Source organism: Neophocaena asiaeorientalis, unplaced genomic scaffold (genome assembly GCF_003031525.2).
Source record: "Neophocaena asiaeorientalis asiaeorientalis breed wild unplaced genomic scaffold, Neophocaena_asiaeorientalis_V1.1 scaffold629, whole genome shotgun sequence".
Classification (NCBI taxonomy): domain Eukaryota; kingdom Metazoa; phylum Chordata; class Mammalia; order Artiodactyla; family Phocoenidae; genus Neophocaena; species Neophocaena asiaeorientalis.
The window spans coordinates 4,368,335-4,392,521 of NW_020175468.1; the positions used below are offsets into that span (position 1 = coordinate 4,368,335).

The following is a 24,187-nucleotide window of genomic DNA, read 5'->3' on the forward strand; positions in this document are numbered from 1 at the left end:
CTCCCAGAACTCTGACCTTGCTCAGAACCCAGAGGCCCCGGCCCTGAACCAAGACCCCAGAGATCCCAGCTTGGAAGCCAAATCACAGCTCAGAACCCAGAGGCCCCAGGTCACAGCACAGGAATAGCACCAAGTCAGCTGAGATGTCACCACCAGAAGCTCAGGGGTCCTCACTTCCCAGGCAGTGAGCCATGCGGCAAGACACCCCCTCTCTACCACACCGCCAAAGACATCCTGGGCAGCATCTCTGCTTGAACTCCTCTGGGGACAAGCTGCTCACTCCCACCCCTCAGGTTCCGCGCCCCCATTGCTTTAGAGAGTGCGGGAGTTTTTTCTGAGCCTGTACTCCAATCTGCCACCCAGTCATAGGCATGGCCAGAAATACAGGTCCCAGTTACACCCCCTCCCCACCCAATCTTCATTCCTCCTCACTCCACCCCGACCCTTCAGTCATAAGCTGAGGGATCCCAAGGGCACATATGTTTATTTACAAAACACACTTACCCTCCCTCCCAGAATGCAATGCCTACGGGAGACGTAGGGATTGGGGCCTCGCACACCTGAGACCCCAACAGCACCAGGAGGAGCGGGGCCTGGGGCGGGGCCAGGACACACCAGCCCCGCCCCTCACGCCGAATCCATCCGAGGGGCAGTAGTCTCTCTCTGAGGTCACGAGTGCACGTCCAGTCTGTTCATGTATTCCTGCAAGGCCTTCAGGCGGGCGTCGATTTCGGCCATGTCAGCTGCCTGGTGGTCCGAGCTGTACTCTGTGAGAGCAGGCGTGGCTGTGGGGGTCCGTGAGGGGCCCAATATCCTGCCCTCAGTAGCATCCCAGTGGGCTCTGGGGCAGGTGAGGGGGAGATGTGGAGTCCCAGGCTCACCTTTGTTGGGGACCCAGCCCCCCGAGTCCGCCAGGTGTCTCTGATGGCGGCCGCGTTCCAGGGGGCTAGGCTTCTGCTGCTGGGGGTGGCAGGAAAGGGGGTCAGGCACCCTCTATGCCTGCCCCCCAAACCCCACCGGCAATTCTGAACCAAAGGACCTCATAAAAATTAAGGGTTGACACCTACTGAGTACTTATATGCAAAATAAGCTCCCTGTAGCTTCAGCAGAACCCTCAGACGTGAATGCCATTACCATCCCCACTTAACTGATAAAGAAACTGAGCTACAGAAGCTAAGTAGCTACCTCGAGTCACACCGGTTCTAGGGAGGCGAGGCAGGTTTCGAGACCTGGCAATTTGAGGCCAGAGCCGGTGCTCCTAACCAGAGCCTCCTGCCCCCACCTCAGCCCCATCCTCCTCTCCAACCCAAAGGTCTCAAAACACTGCCTCCAGGGCTTCCCTGCTGGCGCAGTGGTTGAGAAGAGTCCGCCTGCCGATGGAGGGGACACGGGTTCGTGCCCCGGTCCGGGGGGATCCCACATGCCGCGGAGCGGCTGGGCCCGTGAGCCATGGCCGCTGGGCCTGCGCGTCCGGAGCCTGTGCTCCGCAACGGGAGAGGCCACAGCAGTGAGAGGCCCGCGTACCGCAAAAAAACAAAACAAAACAAAACAAAAACACTGCCTCCAGAGGCATTGCGGAGCCGCTTTTACAACCTGATCCCCTAGAATGGAATCATGGGAGAAAGGGCCAGCGAGCTTCCGGTGGTTTAACGCTGCCCCTGCCTCCTCCAAAGCCTGAGGAAAGACACTCACCGTATTGGACCCACTCCAGGTGGTGGGGCTGGGCGGCTTCCCCCGGCGACGAACGCTGAGAGGATGGAGTAATCAAGGACCAATGGGAGGGGTCTGTGGCACCTCCCACCTGGCCCTCTTCCTTGGTTTCAAGGCTCCAGCCTCCATCACCCAAGTTCCCCGCAAAAGACTGTTTCGAGTCTCCCCAGACACCTGTTTGGGGGCGGTCCTTTCCCCCAGCCCAAGTTTTACCCTCTAGGGAGGGATTCAGAGAAATCCTCGAACTCGCTGCAGGAGCTGGCGGACGAGTAGCGGCTGCGGAAACTGTCCACTAGAGGGAGAAGGAGAGTGTGATCCTCTTGCAGTGGCCACAGCCCCGCCCAGCTCGTCTGCCAGTCCCGCGCGCTCCGGCCCAGTTACCCGAGGAGCGGCGGTTTCGGGAGCGGTTAGCCGCGTCTCCCCGACCGGTCACGACTGCGGGGGGCCGAGTTTGGCGAGACCAGGAGGTGGATGGACCGTCCCCGCTTCCTCCGCTGCCCAATCGGTTTCGCTGCTGCTGCTGCCTGGAGAACAAGAAAGGAGACGCCCACCTGTGCGCCCAACTAATTCGGGAAAGGGCGTCGCTGCGCCCCGTGGGTCACACCTAAATAGGGAAAAATCATGCGGAGACACAGACCAGGTAGGGGTGGGAGAGACAAATAAGCAGGGCGGGGGGATGGGGGAGGCTGGCGATCAGGAGAGGGGATGGAGGTCAGGCGGGAAGCAAGAGCAGGTAGGGGGAAGGGGAGAGATGGAGCAGGTGACAGGTGATGGAGATGGGAGTTGGGGATGGATGGTCAGAGGGTCAGGTAAAGGGGCAGGGATATGGGCAGGTGAGGAGAAAATGGGCGCTAACTTCATCTTGATCGCTCTCTGCTTCTTCTCCTTGGCTTTCACGAAGGCTGTTGGGTCGAAACGGGGCACGCGACCACCTAGGACCGGGTGGGGGTGGGGTGTGGAGAGAAGAGGAGGCTGGAGTCATAGGATCATGCCTCCACAGTTCTAGTTCCATCCACCTCCTCCCACGGGCAGAGCAGGGTCGTCACAGACCTGTGGGCGAGGGCGAGGGGCGGCCAGGGCGGCCTTGACCCCGGCCCCCGCGGTCGCTCTCCCGGGATGAGGAGCGGGCAGCGCCACGGCCACGCGACGTGGAACGCTCCCGAGACGTCGAAGCCCGATCTTCCCGGGCCGAGGGCGGCACCACCGGTGTAGTCCGTCTCCTGGGAGCACAAAGCCCACTGTCAGTTTCCCACCAGCGACAACTCCTATCCCAAGCCTCTTGCCGGACTGCACTATCTCCGAAACTTCAGGCCCATCCCCCATCAACTCCTAAACATTCACGTACATACACGATCCTCACAGATACCTTCTCCCAGGGTCCACCCCTATCGGAGCCCCACAGACCACGCCCCCCCAAACCCATCTGTCACTTCCCTACAACCTAACACATCCTTTCACCAGGCCCTTCTCCCAGAGGTCTCCCACAGCTCCCTGGAAACCCTTCCCAATTTTTCAACACCCACCCCAATACATGCCGGCAAACATCACTCGGATACCCACATGCTTAGCCACGCCCTTTCGCTCAACTAGACCTCAGACCCCGCCCCTTTTCGGTCCCTATCTCCAGGTTCAGCCTCCTGAATGCCGCCTCAGGCCTGCCCATCTCTCTACAGACTCCGCCCATCGTTTTCAACTGCTGTGTGTGTCCTTCCCTATGCCCCATGCAGTCCATTAGGCCCCACTCATCCCTCCGTTAGGCCCACTCTCAGGCTCTACCCGCCCTCTCCACCCTACCTGGGCCCCGCCCCGTCACTTAGGCCCCACCCAGCCACGCCCGGAGCCCACCTGCAGGCGGGGTCCACAGCTCCAAAGCCCCACCCACTCCGGGCCGCGCCCCTCACCCCCTCTTGTACACGGCCAGCTCGGTGTTCAGCGTCTTCAGCCGGGCACGCAGGCTCCGCTCCGACGCCTTCACCTCCTCTAGCTGCCGGGAGGGAAGAGGAGCGTAGAGGTCCAGACTGAAGCCAAAGTCCGGGACCCGCCAGCGCCCAGCCGGCCCCCCGCCCCCTCACCTCCTTGGCCAGGCGGCGGCAATCCTGGCTTCGGCGGCCGGGCCCGCGGTGCCCGAGGCCGCGCTCCTGCCGCAGCTCCAGCTCCAGGCCGCGCACGAGCCCGCGCAGCGCCTCGACCTCCTGGCGCGCCGCCCGCCCGGCCAGCGCCTCCTCGCGCGATCTGCCCAGCTGGGCCTCCAGCTCGCGCTTCTCAGCCGACAAACGCGACACCCTGGGGGGAGCAGGTAGAAAGCGAATGCTGGGGCGGGGTGAGGGGCATGGTCCCATAATCCTCATTCCTCCACTGGGTTGGGCACGCACCATTTCTTGATCGGTAATTAGAGAAATGCAAATGAAAGCCATCAAGAGATGCTGAGCTGATAGGAACTTTATAAGACAGGGATCCAGCTCTCAACATCCAAACCCATCAGTCCCAACACCACCTGACAGTAGCAAATACACAGCCCCACAGAGGAAGGCACTGTCCCAGAAACCTGAATCTGATTAGCCTATAGGTTTAACAACCACTTCGCGGGAAATAAACAGAACGGGGGACCACGTGAACCATGGAGATAAAATCAACAAAATCCAGGGACTCCCCTGAAGTCCGTTGAAGCTGGGGCACAAGTACACCTGCATTATACTACTGTCTACTGTGCGTGCTTGGAATTTTTCCCAATAAAACATTTTTTTAAATCTGTGGCTCCCCCGCACTCTCCAAGGAGCTTCCCCATTCGGTCCCTTCCAGCTGACTTCCCCCCTCCCCTCCTCTCCTCCCCCCTCCCTCTCCCTTGGTGCTCTTTGCAAACGCAAAATTCCCTCCTCCTAAACCCTCTCTCCTCCTCCTGGCAGGAACTACTCCCCTCATCCTCCAAACATCACATCCCCCCCCCCCCCCCCCGCGGGGAAGCCTGCCTGCCCTCCCAGCCAGGCTGTCATGTCCCTCTATTCTCTCCTCTCCTGGCTCTCTGTACGTTTCCTTCCCAGCACCAATCATGGTGGAGCTGACGTTGATCAGTGTGATTATGTTTTCTGTCTGCATCCTCACTCCAGCTGTCTGGTCACTGTGTAGGAACTCGGGCTCTGTGGCCCGGCTGATGGCATCCAACTCTATTCCACTTCTTACAAGCTGTGTGACCTGGGGCAGTTTCACTTCACATCTCTGTGAAGTGGGATGATAATAATAACACCTACTGATAAAGTTGTAGGAATCTATAAAGAGCGCTTAGACTGTGTCTGGCACTGAGTGATGGCTCAGTAGACATCGGTAGGGCCAGGCAGTGTGCCTGGCACACCGTAGGAACTCAGTAAATGTTGTATGAATGAATGAATGAATCTTGGAGTCTTCCCAAACTCCCTAACTCCAAGCTGGGAAGAGAAAGGTAAGAACCAACTGTCCAGTTGTGGATCTCAGGGCAGATGACGCCACCTTGTGGCCATCCTGGGAAACACATGCGCACGCACCTGGAAGACTCGCAAGGTTCTCCAAGCCCCATGAGCTTGCACTTCTGGGAGGGGAGAGGTCTGGTCCTCCCAGGCAGCACTGAGCGCTCAGTCCTGGGCTAGCAGCTGCCAGCAGTGCACAGTGGCTGAGGAACCAAAGGTGGCTTGGGCTGACTGCCTGGATTCAAGGTCTAGCCAGGCCATATTACTTCACTGTGTAACCTGGGGCAAATTCTCTAACCTCTCTGGGCCTCGGTTTCCTCCTCTATAAAATGGGGACAATAGTAATGCCTACTTTGGGAGGATTAAATCAGTTAAATCATACAGCACTGAACAGAGTCCCTGGCACACAATTAAATGCTCAATAAACAATAGCTACTGGTATTATTATTATTACTACTACTAAAAATAGTATTAGCCCTCCCCAATGAGTGGGGCCCCCACCAGATGGAGACCAAGTCCCAGTCAGCCCCTCCACAGCCCTCAGCACACAGCAGGCACTCAGTAAACATGCCCATCAGGTTCCTGTCACAGCCTCCCATAACACAGGCTCCCTTTCCTGCCTAACCCCATCTCCATTTGCAATATACTCGGGTGGGTATGTGATCAATGTCTCTCTGCCCCCTGCACTGGCACTACACCATGGGCAGGGAAGGGGCCAGCACAAGAGAGGCGCTTGGTGAAGGTGGATTCAACTGAATAGAGCCCTGCCTCGCACCCTGTCTTTGCACATGCTGTTCCCTTTCCCTGGAACACCCCTCCCTTCCCACGCAGGGTCAGGTCTCTCTCTGGACTCCCTCAGCCCCATCCATGGTGAATCTTCACTGTCTACAGACAGATCTGTCTCCCGCACTGGACTGGGAGCCCCAGGAGAGGACAGGGCCAGAATTATCTCAGTCATTGCTGTGTCCCCAGCACCATTAACACATGGTGGGCACAGAGGAGGGGCTCAGAATAAGTATTTGGGGAATGAGGGATGGCTGTCCTTCCATCAGTGCTAAGCATTGGGTCCCGCAGTGCATGATGGGATGTGTCCCCCCCAGCCCCAACCGCCCACCCCCACCCCCAGACTTACTGCTCCCGCAGATGCCAGATCTCAGTTTCCCGGCTGTCCCGAGTGTCCTGGCCATCCAGCCCTCGAAGGCGGCTCAGCTCCTCCTTTAGTGAGCGAATGATGCCCCGCAGGACCACAGGGTCTGGTTTGCCCTGGTACGGGAGGGGCAGCGGGTAGTGAATCCTGAGAAGGAGGATTAGAACCGTGGCATCTCAGAGGCCAAGAATCCACCCAGGAAAGGACATGTGACCATTTCTAGCCAAATACTACAGGAAATTGGTTGGGAGTCTTCTGGGAACACTTTTAGTTTCCTGATAAAAACAGCTGATACAATTAACAAGCACAGCCCTGTTCCATTTCCTCCTTCTTTGATATAGATGCAACGCCTGGAGAAACAGCAGCCATTTTGTGACCATGAAGAGATAAGGATGCAGTCAAAAAGCCAACACATTAAGGATGAGGAAAAGAAGAACAAAAACAAAAACAGAAGGAGCCTGAGTCCCTAACAAAACTGTTGAGTAGCAGCCATCTACCTAGACATCTTGTTATGTGATAAACTATTGTTTAAGGCACTGATAATGGTTATCCTGATACTTGTAGCCAAACACAATACTAAATGATATAACCCTCAACACTGAAGATTCCAAAGGCTAGGCTTAAGCAACATCCCCACCCAGCCCTGGGTACCAGGGGTTCCTAAGTTCTATCCACGTCCTCTCCCACCTGACCACCAGCTACCAGCCTGGTGGGTATACTTGTACCCACCTGTCAAACTCCACAGAGTAGATGAGGATCAGGTAGCGCTTGGAGTTGAGCTGGGCCGATCTCGATCTCGAGGCCAAGGGGCCTGGGCGGCCTCCCATCTTTCGGTTCCGCAGGGATTCCAGATCTGTGTAGGTCAGCAGGTCAAGGGTAACCGACTCACTGCTCTGTTGGAGAGAATGGGAGGAGCTGCCAAAAGACCCAACGTGGCCATACCCAGAGCACACAACCCACACACCTGGGCCACGCCCCATTCATTCTTTAGGTTGGCTGGGCTTTTCCACACTGAGGCTGGTGATCAAGATGGCCCTGCCCCATGAGGGGCTGCCACAGGACATCATCAGAGGGAGAAACTGAAAAGAACCTAAATGCTCAGCCATAGGAGACAGCTTAGTGCTGGGGCTTCCAAGTACTGTCCACAGACCCCTGGGGGTCCCCAAGACCCTTTCAGGCGAGTCCATGGGGTCAAAACACCTTGCATAATAATACTAAGATGTCATCTGCCTTTTTTGCTGTGTTGACATTTGCACTGATGGTGCAAAAGTCATGGTGGGTACAACTGCTGGTGCCCATTAGCACAAAGCAAGCCAGGGGCATCAGATGCACTAGTAACCATTGTATATTCCACTGCCACGCAGTCTCCGCAGGGGGATGGGAAGGAGGGAGAAACACACAAATAAATAAATAACTAGATAAAAACACAGAAAATGAAACCTAGGAATGTCCTTGATAAACCTGTAAAAATTATTAATTTTGGGAGGGGCCGTACTGCGCAGCTTGCAGGATCTTAGTTCCCCGACCAGGGATCGAACTCGCACCCCCTGCAGTGGAAGCGCGGAGTCTTAACCACTGGACCGCCAGGGAGCCCCAAATTATTAATTTTTTTGACTCTTGACCCTTGAGTGCACATATTTTTACTACTGTGTGTGACAAAATGGAAAGTACACATTCGGCTGCATATCAAGGTATGACATTTTCTAGAAAAAGCACTTGTGTGATTGAATTTTGAGCTAAATTAGCCACTTTTTCACGGAACACTATTTTTACTTGAAAAGGTACTGACAAAAACTACGGTTATTCAGTCTTCGATGTTTGGCAAGCATTTTCTCAAAAATGAACAAAGCAAGCCTGTCACTTCCAAAAAAATACAGCTAACGGTATTTGTTTTGCAACAATAAAATTCAAACTCTAAAGTGAAAATTAGAATTTTGGAAAACTTGTATCTGCCACTGTGTGCTTGATAGCTTCTCAGTGTTGAAAGGCTTTCCTGGACAGATCAGTGAGGATATTAACAAACATGACTTCCTGATGTTGTATAATGAAATGTGTCAACATTTGGAACATGTGCACACAACCCCGTGAACCAATATTTTCCAAATGACCAATGCGTGATGTTACAAATGATGCTACAAATGCATGATGTTAGAAAATGGGGAAAAGATCCCTGCAAAGTAAAGATACACCAATAGATTTTAATGTCACAGAATAGGAAAAGTTCACTGGGATGGTCTCAGATTCCGCACTGCGATAAACCTTTAAGAAACTACCACGTGTCCAGTTTTAATGTGCTGGCAAGAGAGGATAGGCACAATTATCTGAAAAAGCTATTAAAGGACTCCCTTTTTCAGCTATATATCTTCCTGCGGCAGATTTTTCTGCATGTACGTCAATCAGGACATATCACAACAGACTGCAGGAGCACATGAGAATCTAGCAGTTTTCTATTAAGCCAGACATTAAAGAGATTTGCAAAAAATGTTAAAAAAAAAAAAACCCACTATATTTCTTACTAAATAATTTTGGTTTTGAAAATATTTTTCATAAAAAGGTTATTCAGGTCAGTAACAGGTTTGTTATTGTTATTTTTAAATGAATTTGTAAATATCTTTATATTTTTCTCAGTTTTAATTTACAATATGGCAAACAAATATCGATAGATAAAACCTGCATGAACAAAAGCTTTTTGGTGTCCTCAGTAATTTTTTTTTTTTTTTTTTTTTTTTTTTCCTCAGTAATTTTTAAGAGTATAAACGGGTCCTGAGACCAAAAAGTTTTTTTTTAATTAATTTTTTTTGGAGTATGGTTGCTTTACAATGTTGTGTTAGCCTCCACTGCACAACAAAATGACTCAGCCATACACATAACGGTATCCCCTCCCTTTCGGACTTCCCTCCCATTTAGGTTACCACAGTGCATTAGGTAGAGGTCCCTGTGCTATACAGTATGTCTCCATCAGTTGTCTATTGTATACATAGATCAATAATGTGTATGTGTCAATCCCAGTCTCCCAATTCCTCCCACCCCACCCCTTTCCCCCTTGGCATCCATACATTTGTTCTCTATGTCTGTGTCTCTATTTCTGCTTTGCAAATAAGAACATCTATACCATTTTTTCTAGGTTCCACATATATGCCTTATTATACGATATTTGCTTTTCTCTTTCTGACTTACTTCACTCTGTGTGACACTCTCTAGGTCCATCCACGCTGGGACCAAAAAGCTTGAGAACCACTGGGTTAAATAAATCATGATGCATGGGTATACTGGAATACTAAGCAACCACTAACAAGGATGACAAACTCAAAAGTTGTAATAATAATAAAAATAGACAATACCTGTATAGCACTTATTATGAGCCAGGCATTATTCTAAGCTTTTTACATGTAATTCACTTAATCTTCATAACATTATGAAATGGGGACTACTATCATCCCCACATTACAGATAAGGAAACTAAGACATGGAGAAACTGGCCCACAGTTCCCAAGTAGTAAGTGCTAGTGATTACTGATTTCAGAGTCCATGATCCTGGCCATTATGCTATACTGCCTATAGATACCAAAATGTTAACAGTCTGAGGTGGGGGATAGAAACAGAATTTAGACTCTTACTTTCTAAGTCACACATTACTTTAACATCATCACAGTTTTATGAGTGCATATTATACCTGTAACCAGAGAAATAATGTAGGTTCACAGTTTTTTTTTTTGCTTTGTTTTTGTTTTTTTTGTGTTACGCGGGCCTCTCACTGCCGTGGCCTCTCCCGTTGCGGAGCACAGGCTCCCGACGCGCAGGCCCAGCGGCCATGGCTCACGGGCCCAGCCGCTCCGTGGCATGTGGGATCTTCCCAGACCGGGGCACGAACCCACGTCCTCTGCATCGGCAGGCGGACTCCCAACCACTGCGCCACCAGGGAAGCCCAGGTTCACAGTTTTTAAATGATGTCTAAATAGCATCTGTGTCACTCTAAGCCCCAACCTGCCTCTTTTTTTCCTATTAATATTTTTAACTATTTGACATTATATATTTTTTTCAATTGTCTGTCTCTCCCACTAGGCTGTCAGGTTCATGAGGGCAGGAATTTTGTCTCTTTTGTTTAGTGCTGTATTCCAGTGCCTGGCACACAACAGATGCTCAGTAAATGAAATGAATGATTATCTATATCCACTGACATGACTAAATTTTTATGAATTATTGTTAAATCTTTTAAAAGGCTACAGAATACCTTGGGAAATATATCAACTATATAAAATTATAGATCTGCAAATACACACACGTTCACAAGTGAATACAGAAATGCAGAAATGGCTGGAGTGATTTCCATCAAAATATTAATAAAAGGGACTTTCCCAGGGGTCCAGTGGTTAAGACTCCACCTTCCAATGCAGGGGGTGCGGTTTGATCCCTGGTTGGGGAACTAAGATCCCACATGCCACGCAGTGTGGCCAAAAAATATATATATATTAACAAAATATTACTAGGAGTGAGTATTGGGAATGGAGTGATTTTTACTTTCTTCTTTACATTTCTCTGAGACTTGAATTTTCTCCATGATAATCATTATCATTAGAATTACAATCAGAATAAGGTATTTACATTTGGGAAAGAAGAAAAGAAAACGATAGCCCTGTTCCTTCAATGAAAGAGAAGGTAGAGGGTCTTGCATACATCAGGTGGGCATCTACCCTCCCAGAGACCCAGGGAACAGACAGCTCCCCCAGCCCCCAACCCTGGCCCCTACCTGGGTGAGGGCCGACTCCAGCATGTTACAGAAGATGTTGAACTGTTTGAAGTTCCCTGTCTTGTGAGTCAAATCTTCGATGACTAGGTAGGGAGAAAAGTCCTTCCTGAGGTCTGACCACTTGCCCAGCCCAAGGGCAATGTACCCAGGCTTTCCACCTTTCCCCAACACCAGTGCCTCTGGCCCAAGAGATGAGCCCTACACCCCCTCCCCAGCTTAGAGAGCTTCTAGTCAGGTAGAAGAGGCAGGTGGACAGGATCCTGACTGGCCTCATCTTCTGGGAGAAGCTGAGCCCAGGGAAGGACAAGTGAGCCCACCCAGGCAGGCACACTCACAGCTGGCATCGAATTCGGCCCGCCACTGGTCGGCCGTCATCCGGTCCTCCACCTCCAGCTCTAGCACCTGCCCAGACACCATCACCCGCACGGCATGCTCCACACCCCGGAAGACGTAGTCCACCTGCAGGCCAGCTGGCTGGTCCATGGCCAGTGTCGCTGGAGAGAGGAATGAGACAGAGACCCGGAGGGGCTGAGAGCCCAGACTCAGGAGCTGGAAGGCCAGAATCCTGGTTCCACCATGTACCACCTTAGGAAAGAGACTTTGTCTCTCTGTGCCTCAATTTCCTCATCTGGAAAATGGGTACAATAATGGCACCTACCTCATAGAGCTGTCATGAAAATTAAATTGGACAATACATGTAAAAGCACTTGGAACTGTGTCCTGCACGTTACTATGCCCAATACACGCTGGTTAATAGAATATATGATTTCCAATAAGAGGATCAAGATTAATACTATTGATTATTAATTTATTAATCCTTATACTCATTATATATTTATTGTTTATTCATTTATTTAAACATTTGTGGAGAAAAGTCAAGCCGTAAAGGGAGACAGAGTACTGAGATCAGGCTGGGCATAGATTTTAAATAGAGGGTCAAGGGCAGGCCTCCCTGGGGAGGTGACATTTGGACAGAGAACTGAAGAAGGTCAGGGAACAAGCCAAGTGGCTATCCCTAAGGAAAGTGGTCCAAGTCGAGAGAACAGCCAGTGCATGGATAACAGATTATCCATGATAAACTTAAATCATTTACATTGAATTAATAATTGAACTTCTTCATTAGTCCGCTGTAAGCATAAATACTTTCTCTCAGCCAACAGGACTACTACTCACTGTTAGTTCTATGAGGAGCTGGAGGAGAGGGTAGGCCTCCACCCTCAGCATGAATTCTATGGAGTGGTTCAGAATGGGAGCCCCAGGCTGTTTGGGTTCGTGTCCAAGTTCAGCTATGTGCACTTAGATGGGCAAGTAACTTAACCTCTCTTGGAGCCAGATTCCTTATCTTTAAAGCCTGTGCCATCCTGGGTGCTGGGGATATGATGAGAAACCAGATTCTGTCCCTACCCTCAAGAGGGTGGCAACAGTTAGAGGCATAAAAATGTCAGCTGGTGGGGAATGGGGATACTAGCGAGTAGGGGTCGCTCTTTTAGCTAAGGTGGTCAGGGAAGGGCCACCCCCTCCCTGCTGAGCAGAGGCCTGGAAGGAGGGAGGGGGGGAAGACAGGTGAATATCTGGGGATTAGGATCCAGGTAGAGGGAACAGCCAGGCAAAGATTCCAAGGCAGGATGTACCTAGTTTGTTCTGAAAACACCAAGGAGGTCAGCGTGAGGGAAGGAGAGAGGGAAAGTGAGGAGATCAGAGAGGTAACGGGCCAGATGATGTTCCTGCAGGCCTTTGTAAGCCCACAGAAGGATAACAGCGTTTATCTCCTTAGATTGGTGTAAGGATTAAATGAATTAATCATGTTAAAATCCTTGGTGAAATTCAGCCATCCCTGACCCAAGCAAGCACTCAATACATATCGGCATCATCGTCATTTTTTTTTATTGAAATACAGTTGATGGACAACATTATGTTAGTTTCAGGTGTACTACACAGTGACTTGACATTTGCATACATTATGAAATGATCACCACGACAGACCTAGTAACCATCTATCCCCATACAAAGTTATTCCAATATTACTGATCATATTATGTGGCTTATTTTATAGCTGGAGGTTTGTACCTCTTAATCCCCTTCACCTATTTCATCCCCACTCCCAGTCATCGCTATTCTTGTTATTATTACTTTGTTGTTGTTTCCGAGCTTGAAAGGGACTAGAGAGACAAGGCCAGCCCATTCCCTTCCCAGTGTACAGATGGGGAAACTGTGGCTCTGTGAGAAAAAGAGCCCTGTGCAGAGTCCCACAGGTGCTGCAAAGACAGAGGCACCCAGGGATGCCCCCAACCCAGTTCATGGGGACTCCTCCAGTGCCTGACCTCCTTCTCTCCCCACTGTCTCCTTCAGTCCTCACACTTTCCCCAATTTAGTCCTTCCTAAGTCTGATGTTGGAAAATTTAATATTTTGAGCCCTGAATCTCTAGGTCAGTGATTTTTTTTTTTTTTTTTTTGACCGTGCCACTGCACGGCATGCAGGATCCTAGTTCCCCGACCAGGGATCGAACCCGCACCCCCTGCAGCAGAAGCACCGAGTCTTGACCCCTGGACTGCCAGGGATGTCCCTCTAGGTCAGTGATTTTTTAATCTTTTTAGAGTCCTTGAGCTTTTGAGAATCTAATGAGATCTCTGAACCCTCCCAAGATAAATGAATAGATCATAACCTCTGCAAGTAATTTCAGAGTCTCCCAGAATACCACATCCCCAGGCTCATCCACAGATCCCCTTTCTCAAATGCCCAAGGACAATCGCCAGAGCCCCAGCCATCCTGAGAGGCACGTCTCTGCCTCTAGACCCAAGCTCTTAACTTTATCTGGGGGAGGGGGTCTCTGGTGCTTTGGACGGACTGATGAAATCTGGAGAACCTTTTCCCACTCACACTCTCATAACTGTACTTTCATTCTCTGGGGTTTCAGAAGCGGGGGGGAGGTTAATAATTCCTGATCTACAGGCAAACAAACAGCTACACATTTCAACATATCCCTCAACCCCTGGCCCGTAGTGCGGGTGCCAGGCAGCGCTGGCCCCGCCCTACCGGTGTCCTAAACCCCGCCCACCCACTCCGCCCCTCAGACCCCGCAAGCCAATCAGCGGTTGCGCTGTCCCGGTTACCACGGCGCCAAAGGCAGCAGCGGAACACTTGACGCGCCACGCAGCCTAACCGCCCCATTCACCACCCCACTCTTGGTACCCAACTCTCCCGAGGAGGCAGAGGAAGAAGGGAACCCGGCCCTGCCCTCCTCCTTCCCCACTCCCCTACATAAGCCCCCCATTCATAGGCCTTCATTAGATAACAGGGCCTTTCTGCATCCCACTGCCCTGATGACACAGCCAACACCTCAGTCTCCAGATAGTAAGCCCCTGAATATTCTGCCCGAATTCAACTCTCCCCTTACACCTACCTGCCTCCTCACCTGCACAAACTGCGCCCGCTCCCTCCCTCCATCCTCTCTTCTAGACAGAATAAATCCCACACTCCCCAGCCAGCTTGACTCTCCCCTCCTGACCCCAGCTCCCCATCACTCACTCCCTAGATGGCCTCGAGATTCTGGTCACTCCCCTTCTCCCAGTCCCCCATGTTCTACTGGGGTTCCCCCCATATTCTACTTGAATTTTGTCCTGTCCCCCACAACACACACAGTATTCCGCCTGGATCCTGTCTGCATATTTGCCCAAGGTTCTACTCCACACACACCCCATTTTCAGCCTGTATTCTGTAACCCTGATATTTCACCTGGATTCTGTTCCCTCTCAAATTCTATGTAAACTCCCCGCACCACCCCCCATTTTCCACTTCTCTTCCCTTTGGAGAGCCCTCCTTGAAGTCCTCCTCCCCCCCACGTTCTGGAATTTTCCAGGCACGGAGTCACTCCCCGCCTCCTTCATGCCCCACCCTGCCCCCACTGCCGACCCTGTCCTTCTACCTGCATCCTCCATCCTTGCTCTGTGACTCCAACCAGTGGTCTGTGACCGCCGACCAGTGGCCCATCCTGGTCGCTGGTTTTGTTCCAGTCGCACGTCTCTCCCAGCTCCTCTTCGCCTCAGCTTAGTGACCTCCGCAACCCAGCCGGGGTGCTGTGCCTTTGAGGCCCCGCCCCTACCAACCCGCGACGTCAGCACTTCCACCTAGTGCACTCCGGGTGGACTCCCCAGCGCCCCACTCTGGTCCACACACCTGACACCATTTCTCCGGCCTTATGACATCATGGCTTCAGTGCACACGCGCGTGTACACACACTCAGTTTTCCAACCCCCAGCCCTCTCATCTTTCACTAAGGTGACCCCCTCTCCATTTCCAGTGTGACATCACCGCCCCTGGCTCCTCCTCCCGAATTATGCTCCCCGGATATTTCAGACTTCACAGCCCTCACCGCAGGACCGGAGTTGACAGTCCTCCACGCTGGGCTCCCCCAAAACAAGTCCACATCACCATGTCCTACACCAGACACGGGTAAATCACCGCCCCTGACAGCCCCTACCCGATGGTTGTTTTCCCACCATCTGCCACCACCACGCCCCATACCAAATATTCCCGCCAGCCATGACCTAGCTGGAGTCTCCAATACAGCGTACCCCCCACTTCACCTTCATACACGTGGCCTGGCCTCAGTGACTCTTCCGAGCCCCCAGCTCACTGCCCCGCCCCCCACCATGTGGGTGAATTGGGGCTGGATGGAATCCCCTTCCCCTTAGCCCCGCACTCCAGATCAAAACCTTCCACATTATCCGCCTGGACTATATGGACCCCAGAGCCCTTTAGGACACCCACAATCCAGACCCCCATAGTGCCCACCGCAGCCCATCACCACCCCCTGGGATATCAGACACCCTCCCCCACTGTCCCTCAAATGCTTTTTGCCTTAGATAAGGACTAGGCACGCCTACCAACCAGTGGCTCACCCGTAACTCTGCTCTCTGGTAGGTATTGCAACCATCCCCCATTGTACAGAGGATGAAGCATCTTGCCTGGAATCCTGCAGCGAGGGACTGGCACATTCATCCCCCTACTCCTCACTCAGCTGCCTTTCCCTGACTACCTTCCTTTTCCTGCCGTAACTCTCTTCCTTCCAGCACAAATCCAAATGTGGGCTCATACCTTAAGCACGGTACACGCTGCAGGCTGGGGACTCCTGGGTTCAGATCCTAACCCACGATGTGACCCCCGGCAAGGCATTTACCCTCTCTGGGCCTTTCCTCATCAGTAAAGCGGGGATAATAAGAGTTCCCACCTCACACAGGATTATTGTGGGGATTGAATTAGTCAATACATACAAGGTGCTTCAAACAGAGCCTGGCACTTGGTCAACCGTTACCATCTGTGCAACTAGCTGATGACTAGTTGCCAGACCAGAAGCTCATGAGGGCACAGCCATTTTGATCATTCTTGTATCTTCAGCACCCGGGGCCTGGCACAGATCGGGTGATGCTTGTGAATTAATGATCGATGCCAGGAGGCGGGGTTCAAGGCACTGGAGGTACAAGCAAGGTCTTCTCAGCTCACTCCTTGTCATCCTCCAAGTCTCAGCTCCAATGTCTCCTCCTGCAGGAAGCCCTCCCTGACTCCCAGGCTGGGTAAAGGGCTGCCTCGATCACTGCAGAGTCCCCAACATGGCCTAGCACTGGGCCAGCCACAGAAGAGGAGTTGAATGATGAGAGTCCCAGCCCAAGCTCTGAACCGACCTGTTTTTCAAAGTGAGGGCCGCAGACCTTCAGCATCAACACAGGAGCCTGATGACAATGCATCATCCTGGGCCTGGTCCCAAACCTACAGAAGCAGAATTCCTGGAGGTGGGCCCAGGAATCTGCATTTCCTATAAGCTCCCCTAGCACGAACTAGAGCTGAGATCTTCTGCCCGTGGCCACCACAATCTGCCCAGTTTATGATCCCATCTAGACCCCAACACCCTCCCAGCTCAACAACCCTGCCCTATATCACAGGGAGACCCCCCACGAAACGGTGGTAATGGTGGAACAGTACAACTAACACCTTTTAAGCACTATGTGCGTTTCTAGGTGCTGAGTTCTAGATCCACTTGAAGCCAACGCTCTAGTGAGGGGCGTCTAAGAAGCCCAGTGGATATAAACAAACACTAACATATGTCAGGTAATGGTAAACCTTATGAAGAAAAGTAAAGCCAGGTGGTGAAGGGCCAGAGGGTGGCAGGAGCTATTTTAGTTTGGGTGGTCAGCGAGGGCTTGTCTGTGGAGTTGACATTTGAACAGAGACTTGAAGGAGATGCCACAAAGGCATCTGGGGGAACTCAATGCAGACAGAGGGGACAGCAAGTACATTCCCCAAGTGGGGATGTATTTGCTATGATTGAGGGACAGCAAGGGGGCCAGGGTGGCTGAAGCAGAGTGAGTAAGTGGGATTGGTGGGATTTGAGAGCGGCGGGATGGGGGGGAGCTGGATCAGGTGGGGCCTTGTAGGCTTGACAAAGGCTTTTACTGCGTGAGATGGGAGCCATGGGAGGGTCTGAACAGGGGAGCAACATGATCTGACTTCTGTATTAACTTGACCGCGGGGTCAAGGGCAGAGGCAGGGGACCCAGTGAGGAGCCCACTGCAAAACATCAGGTAAGGACAGGTGATGGCTTAGGCCAGAGCAGTAGCAAGGGAGGTGGTGAGACACGGCTGGATTCTGGATGTGTTTTGAAGGCAGGCCTGTGAGATTTGCTGATTGACAGTACGTGGGTGAAAGAACAGGGAGGAGTGAACGACAACTCCAAGATTTCTGTCCTGAGTACCTGGAAGGACGGGACCGCCATCAACTGGGTTTGGAGGTTGAAGGGGGAAAACGCCAAGTTTAGTTTGGGACAAGTTTTTAAGTCTGTATGTCAGCTGGACTTCCAAGTAGAGAAGGGCCAGCCATTGGACATATGAGTCTTGAGTTCAGAGTAGATATCCCGACTGGAGATAGACACTTGGAAATATCATTACATAAAGAGCATATGAAGCCAGGAGACTGGGTGAGGCCACAAGGTGAATGGTACAGACTGAGAAGAGAGGAGGTCATTCTACTGATGATGAAGCTGAGGCACAGAGGGTTAAACAACTCACCCAGTGGCAAAGCCAGTGGCAAAGCCAGCATTCGCGCTCAGGCAACACAACGCCAGAGCCCACACTCTTAGCCACCGGTAGGGTTAAGAAGTTTAAGAGTTAATTCACATAATACACTTGGTAGGTGCCTGGCACACAGTAAGCCTTCAATAAACGCTACGTGTATCATAAGCTTTCACACCTCGTCAAAGCCCACCCTCATCCTTGGAGTCCTCAATATCGTTCTTCACCTGCCCTCCACCCAAATCAAAGGTTTAACTGATGGCAGGGACTTCCACCACTCCACAATGCTCTATAATAACCCTCTGCCTTAAAACCTCCCATTAAATCGCAAGGCTATCTTACAAGGACATTTCTATATTTTACCATCTCCTGTCTCCTACTTTACACACTTCCCCCTTTAAAGAGCCTCCTGCGAAACAGAAAACGCCCCCCGCCTCACATACTGCCCTCTGCCTCACAACTCTACCCCTGTTAAAGGGCAACCCCTCCCGATTCTCACACTGCCAGTTCTGCTGCTTGCCCAGCCCACTCTCCCCCCAGAGCACCCCCCTCCCCCCAGGATCGCTACCCCAGCCCGCGCACCAACTACTCTGGCCGCCTCTCACCTTCTCCACGGACAACCCTCCTCGCGAGCGGTTCAACTGCCGAAGCTCCAGCCCCGCCCCAGGATCCGGCCTTCTCGCTTCTGATTGGTACTGGCTTACTCGCAGCCAAGTTCCCATTAGTCAAAACAGACGCCCGTCACTATAGCCCGCCCCAGAGAAGAACCCGCCCTCCAATGCTTGCAATTGGCCAACTCAGAAGAGAGGCTCCGAAATGGGTCGGGTCGTCAGTCTTCTCTCCAATCACTACTGGCCGGTAACTACTGCCAGTCATACAAAGAAGGTTGTTCCTCTGAGAGGGGAGGAAATCCCGGAAGTAGCTCTTTGACTCCGCCCACAACCCCCTGCGGCAGAGCAGGCCACGCCCACGCGGAGGGGCAGGCTGGAGGAGAGTGCCCGACGCGCCTGCGCAGAGGAACGTCTTGGCTGAGGGTACAGAAGGTGCGGAAACGTTCCTGAAGACTGGTTGAGCTTTATCATCGTTCAGTGCGTTCCAAGCCTGCACTTAGCAGTTTGCAGGCCTTGGCTTATTGATAGTTAGCAGTAACCATGCAATGTAGGGGCTATTATGATCCTCATTTTGCCACTAAAGAAACAGGCTCAGAGAGGTACAGCCACTGGCCTGGGATCACACAGCTTGAAAACTACCCCTATTTTGGCTTATGAGTCATCAATAGGGACGATACAGTTTATAGAATTTGATGGGGGAGTAGGGGAGGGGAGCGTTCTTTAAGAAAAGGAATACAGGGCTTCCCTGGTGGCGCAGTGGTTGAGAGTCCGCCTGCCGATGCAGGGGACGCGGGTTCGTGCCCCGGTCCGGGAGGATCCCACATGCCGCGGAGCGACTGGGTCCGTGGGCCATGGCCGCTGAGCCTGCGCGTCCGGAGCCTGTGCTCCGCAACGGGAGAGGCCACAGCAGTGGGAGGCCCGCGTACCGGAAAAAAAAAAAAAAAAAAAAGAAAAGAAAAGGAATACAAAATCACTAACCCAAAACTGGGTATGAACATGAAAATTTACTTAGAATATGATATGAAATAATTGTTATTGTACTTTTAATATTGTTACTTTTAAATGGTACATATTTAAAAGAGCTGACAAATACCACAAACATTGCAAAATCTCCAAAGATAAGGTAATGTTTTTATTAACTTACTACCTGACACACCTCTGTGGTATGTTTCCTACTCTTCTGGCTGCTTATACTTATTTCATAATATCCTGATCTGCAGAGAGAAGAGAAAAGTAAATTATCTTTCCTCTAGCATACTTGATGGAACTTTTTTTAGTCATTATCATTTAGAAAAAGTTCAGCTTCACAAGTCAGTATTGGTGATGTCATCTAAGTTTTTTGGAAATTTGTGAAAACTTTCATAAAGTTTAACTCATGTAAGCTACATGTTTTGGAAGATGTTTCCACAGACTAGCTTCTAGCTCAGTCCTTTTAATTCTTGACTCCCTTTCATTATGCAGGTGCTTCTGGAGTAGACCACTAGAGGACCATTCATACCACAACAGACTGGCCTTGTAACTAGTCAGTTAGCACCTTGGACAATAAGATTATTCTGGAAGCCATTCCAGACACCAGGACAACTAGTTAGGTAATTTAAGTACAGCTGAAAGTGTCTATGAACCACATCAGAACATCCCATGGAACCCGACCTAAATGTATCCTCAACTCACCTTCCCCTCACCTAGATCCCACCAGTAACCAAGGTGACTCCAGCCCCACCCGTGGTAGAGACAAATGCAACAGGGGGACATAGAACTGGGAAAAACCAGTGGTCTTAACCAGCTGCATTTTAAATACCTTCCTTTTGCGAATTTTACAAAAACATCAGCCCACAGGAACACCTTGCTAGGGCCATGGAAGGGCCTATGCAAATCAGGGGCCCTGAAGCTTATGTGAGCTTTACTATAAATCCACTCTGAATACCTGTCATCATGCATCTATTGAATTGAATGTCCACTGTGTGCCAGAGCTAATGCCAGAAATCCTGCCCTGAAGCATAATAGCTCGTCCTGACACTGCCACCAACTGGCTGTGGGGACCCCCTCCCTCTCTGGGTGTGAGTTTTCCCACCTACAGATTGAGTATTGCTAAAAGACTAACATTTGGGGTTATTAGGAGGCCCAGACATAAAGTCCACTAAAGAGTCCTATTAAGAACTTGTGGGGGTGGGGGGCTTCCCTGGTGGCGCAGTGGTTGAGAATCTGCCTGCCGATGCAGGGGACACGGGTTTGTGCCCCGGTCCGGGAAGATCCCACATGCCACGGAGCAGCTGGGCCCATGAACCGTGGCCGCTGAGCCTGCGCATAACGGGAGAGGCCACAGCAGTGAGAGGCCCGCATACTGCAAAAAAAAAAGAACTTGGGGGTTTGCAATCAGAGAGATCTGGATTAGAATCCCAAAGCATATGGAAAAAAAATAATCTCTCAAGGCTTCCTCTTACCAGCTTGGGACTGTCCATAAGCCATACGTCTTCTGTGAGCTTCGCTTTCTTCATCTGTAAATGGAGTTCAGTGCATTCATTCATTCATCAACTGTGCCTGCTATATTCCAGGCACTTTTTTATATTCCAGACACTACGTGCTGAGAGTAGGTACCTCAGTGAACAGGCAGAAAAAGCCCATGCTCTAGTGAAAGGGAGACAAACAATAAAATGCAAATAAATAAATGTCAGGTGGTGATAAGTGCTGTGGAGAAAATAAAGCAGAGTAAAGGGGACAGGATGGTCAAAGAAGTGTCTCAGCGAAGCTGGCTTAGAGCAGAGACCGGAAGTAAGTGAAGGAACCAGCCTTGTGGTCCAGGGGTAGAGCATGCCAGGAAAAGGAAACGGTGAGTGCAAAGGCCCTGAGGTTGGGAGCATGCCTGATGCATTTAAAGAACAGTGAGGGGACTGCCCTGATGGTCCAGTGGTGAAGACGTGGCACTTCCGCTGCAGGGGACACGGGTTCAATCTCTGGTTGGGGAACTAAGATCCCACATGCGGCACAGCCAAAAGATAAAAATAAATAAAAAATAAAGTCTTTAAAAAAAAAAGAACAGTGAATAGGTCAATATTGAGTGACTGGGAATGTGGTAGAAGAAGTCTGGGAGGGATCCAGAAGCCAAGTCGTGTAGGGTCTTAAAAGCCATTGTGAGGTCTTTGCTGTGAGTGAGAAGGGACCCACTGAAGGTGGAGGGCAGCAGGGGCATAATTTTACTCATGTCTTGAGCAGTCATACTCTGTTAAGAATAGGCTGTTAGGGCTTCCCTGGTGGCGCAGTGGTTGAGAGTCCGCCTGCCGATGCAGGGGACACGGGTTCGTGCCCCGGTCCGGGAAGATCCCACGTGCCGCGGAGCGGCTGAGCCCGTGAGCCATGGCCGCTGAGCCGGCGCGTCTGGAGCCTGTGCTCCGCACGGGAGAGCCCACAACAGTGAGAGGCCCGCTCACTGCATTAAAAAAAAAAAAAGAAAGAAAAAAAACAAGAATAGGCTGTTAGAATAATTACAACGAGATAAAATGGTACAACCTGGGAAAAACATTTTGGCAGTTCCTCATAAAGTTAAACATACAATTATCTAATGACCCAGCAATTTCACTCCTAGGTATATACCCGAGAGAACTGAAAACTTGTGCTCAGACAAATACTTTCCATGAATCTTCATAGCAGTACCATTCATGATAACCAAAAGGTGTTAACAACCCAAGTGTCTATCAATAGATGAAAGGATAAACAAAATACGATCTATCCATACAATGGAGTATTATTCAGCTATAAAAAGGAACGGAGTACTGATCCATGCTACAACATGGATGAACCCTGAAACACTGTGTTAAGTGAAAGAAGCCAGACACAAAAGGTCACATATTGTATGATTCCGTTTGTATGAAATGTCCAGAACACGCAAATCATAGAGACAGAAAGCAGATTAGCAGTGCCAGGGACTGGAGTTGGGGGGTGGAAAGGAGGGGAATGGGGAATCATTTAATGGGTGTGGGGTCTCCTTTGGGGAGGATGAAAATGTTTTGGAACTAAATAGAGATGATGTTTTCACCACATTGTGAATGTATGAAATGCCTTTGGTCTGTACCCTTTAAAATGGTTAATTTTATGGTGTGTGGCTTTCACCTCAATAAAACAATTTTTTAAGCAAAAGATAACCAAAAAATCATTCAAATGAGAGATGATGGTGGCTTTTCTGAGGGTGGTAGCAGTGGAGGTGGAAAGATGTGGTTAGAATCTGCATCTATTCTAAAGGTAGAGCTGACAGAATTTGCTGATGGATTGGGTGTTGGGAGGAAGAGAAAGGGGAGTCAGAAATGATTGCAAGGTTTTTGAGCTGAGAAGCTGCCAAGATGAAGTTTCCATTTATTGAGATTAGATGAATAGCAGGTGCGGGAGGCAGGGGAAGAGTGGGGATCGAGAGTTTGGTTTTGGATGCATTCAGGTACCTAATAGATTTCCAAGTGGTAGTGTTGAGAGGGTAGCTGAATAGGTGAGTCTGAATTCAAGGGTGAGGTCCAACCTAGATAGATAGATAGGTAAGTAGATAGATAGATAGATAGATAGATAGATAGATAGTTAGATAGATGAATGATTTGGGAAGGCCATCCCCAAAGGAGTGGGTAGAGAGAAAAAAAGAGAAGAGGACCAAAGACTGAGCCCCAAGACCCCAAAGATGTTTAAAGACCCCAAAGATGAGGAAGAAACAACAAAGGAGTCTGAGAAGGAACAGCCACTGAGATAGGAGGGAATTCATGAGAGTGGGGTGTCTTAGAAGTCAAGGGATGAAAATAAACCTAGGAAGAGGGTGTGACTGTCTGAGAGAAGGCTCAAGTAACGTGTGGGCAGGGCACTGAACTATTAAATTGAGCCATAGGGAGGTTCCTGATAACCTCAAGGGGTGATTTGGCCAAGTGGGGGAGCCAAACCCTAACCGGAGTGATCCAAGAAGGACTGAAGGAAAGGAATTGGAGATATTAGTACAGATAACTTTTTTGGCGGGTTTTGTTGTTGTAAAAAGCAGCACATCATTGGAGCTGGTTAATAAAGCTTGTTTGTATTACACCATGGTTTTACACCAATGGGAACGATCCAGAAGAGAGGGGAGAATTGATGACCCAGGAGAGGAGAGAATTGCTTGATTTACATCCCTGAGTAGGCAAGAGGGGATGGGATGTAGTGCACACGTGAAGAAGTGGCCTTGGCTAGGAGTGGTTCCCATCATTAGCAGGAGGGAAGGCTGAGAATAGGGTCTCTGGTACAGGTAGCTGGGATAAATATGTTGGGAATCTGCGGAAATTCTCTTCTGATGGATTTAAAACAGGAGCAGGGTCAAGGGTGAGAGTGAGGACACAGAGGAGGTGGTTGAGTTTGAAGGAGGGAGGAGAAGGTGTGAAATATGCTTCCAGGAATGTGGGAGAGTGAATGGGCATGAGGGGGGCTTCCAGGCATGAAATTACGGTAAACTCAGGCTCACTGCAGTGTGTCTCTTTGC

At 50.6% G+C, this 24,187-nt stretch overlaps 2 protein-coding genes across 4 annotated transcripts in view; one reads left to right on the forward strand and one right to left on the reverse strand.

The window, feature by feature from the left end:
* PGLYRP1 (peptidoglycan recognition protein 1) overlaps nt 1-255 on the forward strand; it is a 14,821-nt gene extending 14,566 nt beyond the window's left edge. Inside the window, 1 exon segment of the mRNA XM_024768264.1 lies at nt 182-255. Within this exon segment, the coding sequence (XP_024624032.1) occupies nt 182-255 (74 nt within the window).
* Nucleotides 256-495: 240 nt separating this feature from the next.
* CCDC61 (coiled-coil domain containing 61) lies at nt 496-18,752 on the reverse strand. Of its 3 annotated transcripts, none has more exons than XM_024768566.1 (14): nt 18,709-18,752; nt 11,377-11,535; nt 11,042-11,124; nt 7,024-7,187; nt 6,280-6,441; nt 3,783-3,993; nt 3,612-3,694; nt 2,761-2,930; nt 2,567-2,642; nt 2,092-2,234; nt 1,924-2,002; nt 1,693-1,747; nt 882-957; nt 496-767 (listed from the first exon to the last, which is right to left on the reverse strand). In XM_024768566.1, the coding sequence occupies exons 2-14, from the start codon at nt 11,522-11,524 to the stop codon at nt 670-672; spliced, it is 1,548 nt and encodes a 515-aa protein (XP_024624334.1). In that variant the 5' UTR covers nt 11,525-11,535; nt 18,709-18,752; the 3' UTR covers nt 496-669. The 3 variants fall into 3 exon arrangements, with proteins under 3 accessions (XP_024624334.1, XP_024624335.1, XP_024624333.1); XM_024768565.1 differs by having other exon boundaries at nt 497-767; nt 882-960; XM_024768567.1 differs by lacking the exons at nt 11,042-11,124; nt 18,709-18,752 and having other exon boundaries at nt 882-960; nt 11,377-11,461.
* Nucleotides 18,753-24,187: the final 5,435 nt, after the last annotated feature.

Coding starts and splice junctions, on each gene's coding strand:
- CCDC61 (XM_024768565.1), bottom strand. CDS start 11,524: ATGGACCAGCCAGCTGGCCTGCAGGTGGACTACGTCTTCCGGGGTGTG. Junction 11,125..11,376: donor GGCCGAATTCGATGCCAGCT/GTGAGTGTGCCT, acceptor CTCCCTACCTAG/TCATCGAAGATTTGACTCAC. Junction 961..1,692: donor CCTGGAGTGGGTCCAATACG/GTGAGTGTCTTT, acceptor TGCCACCCCCAG/CAGCAGAAGCCTAGCCCCCT.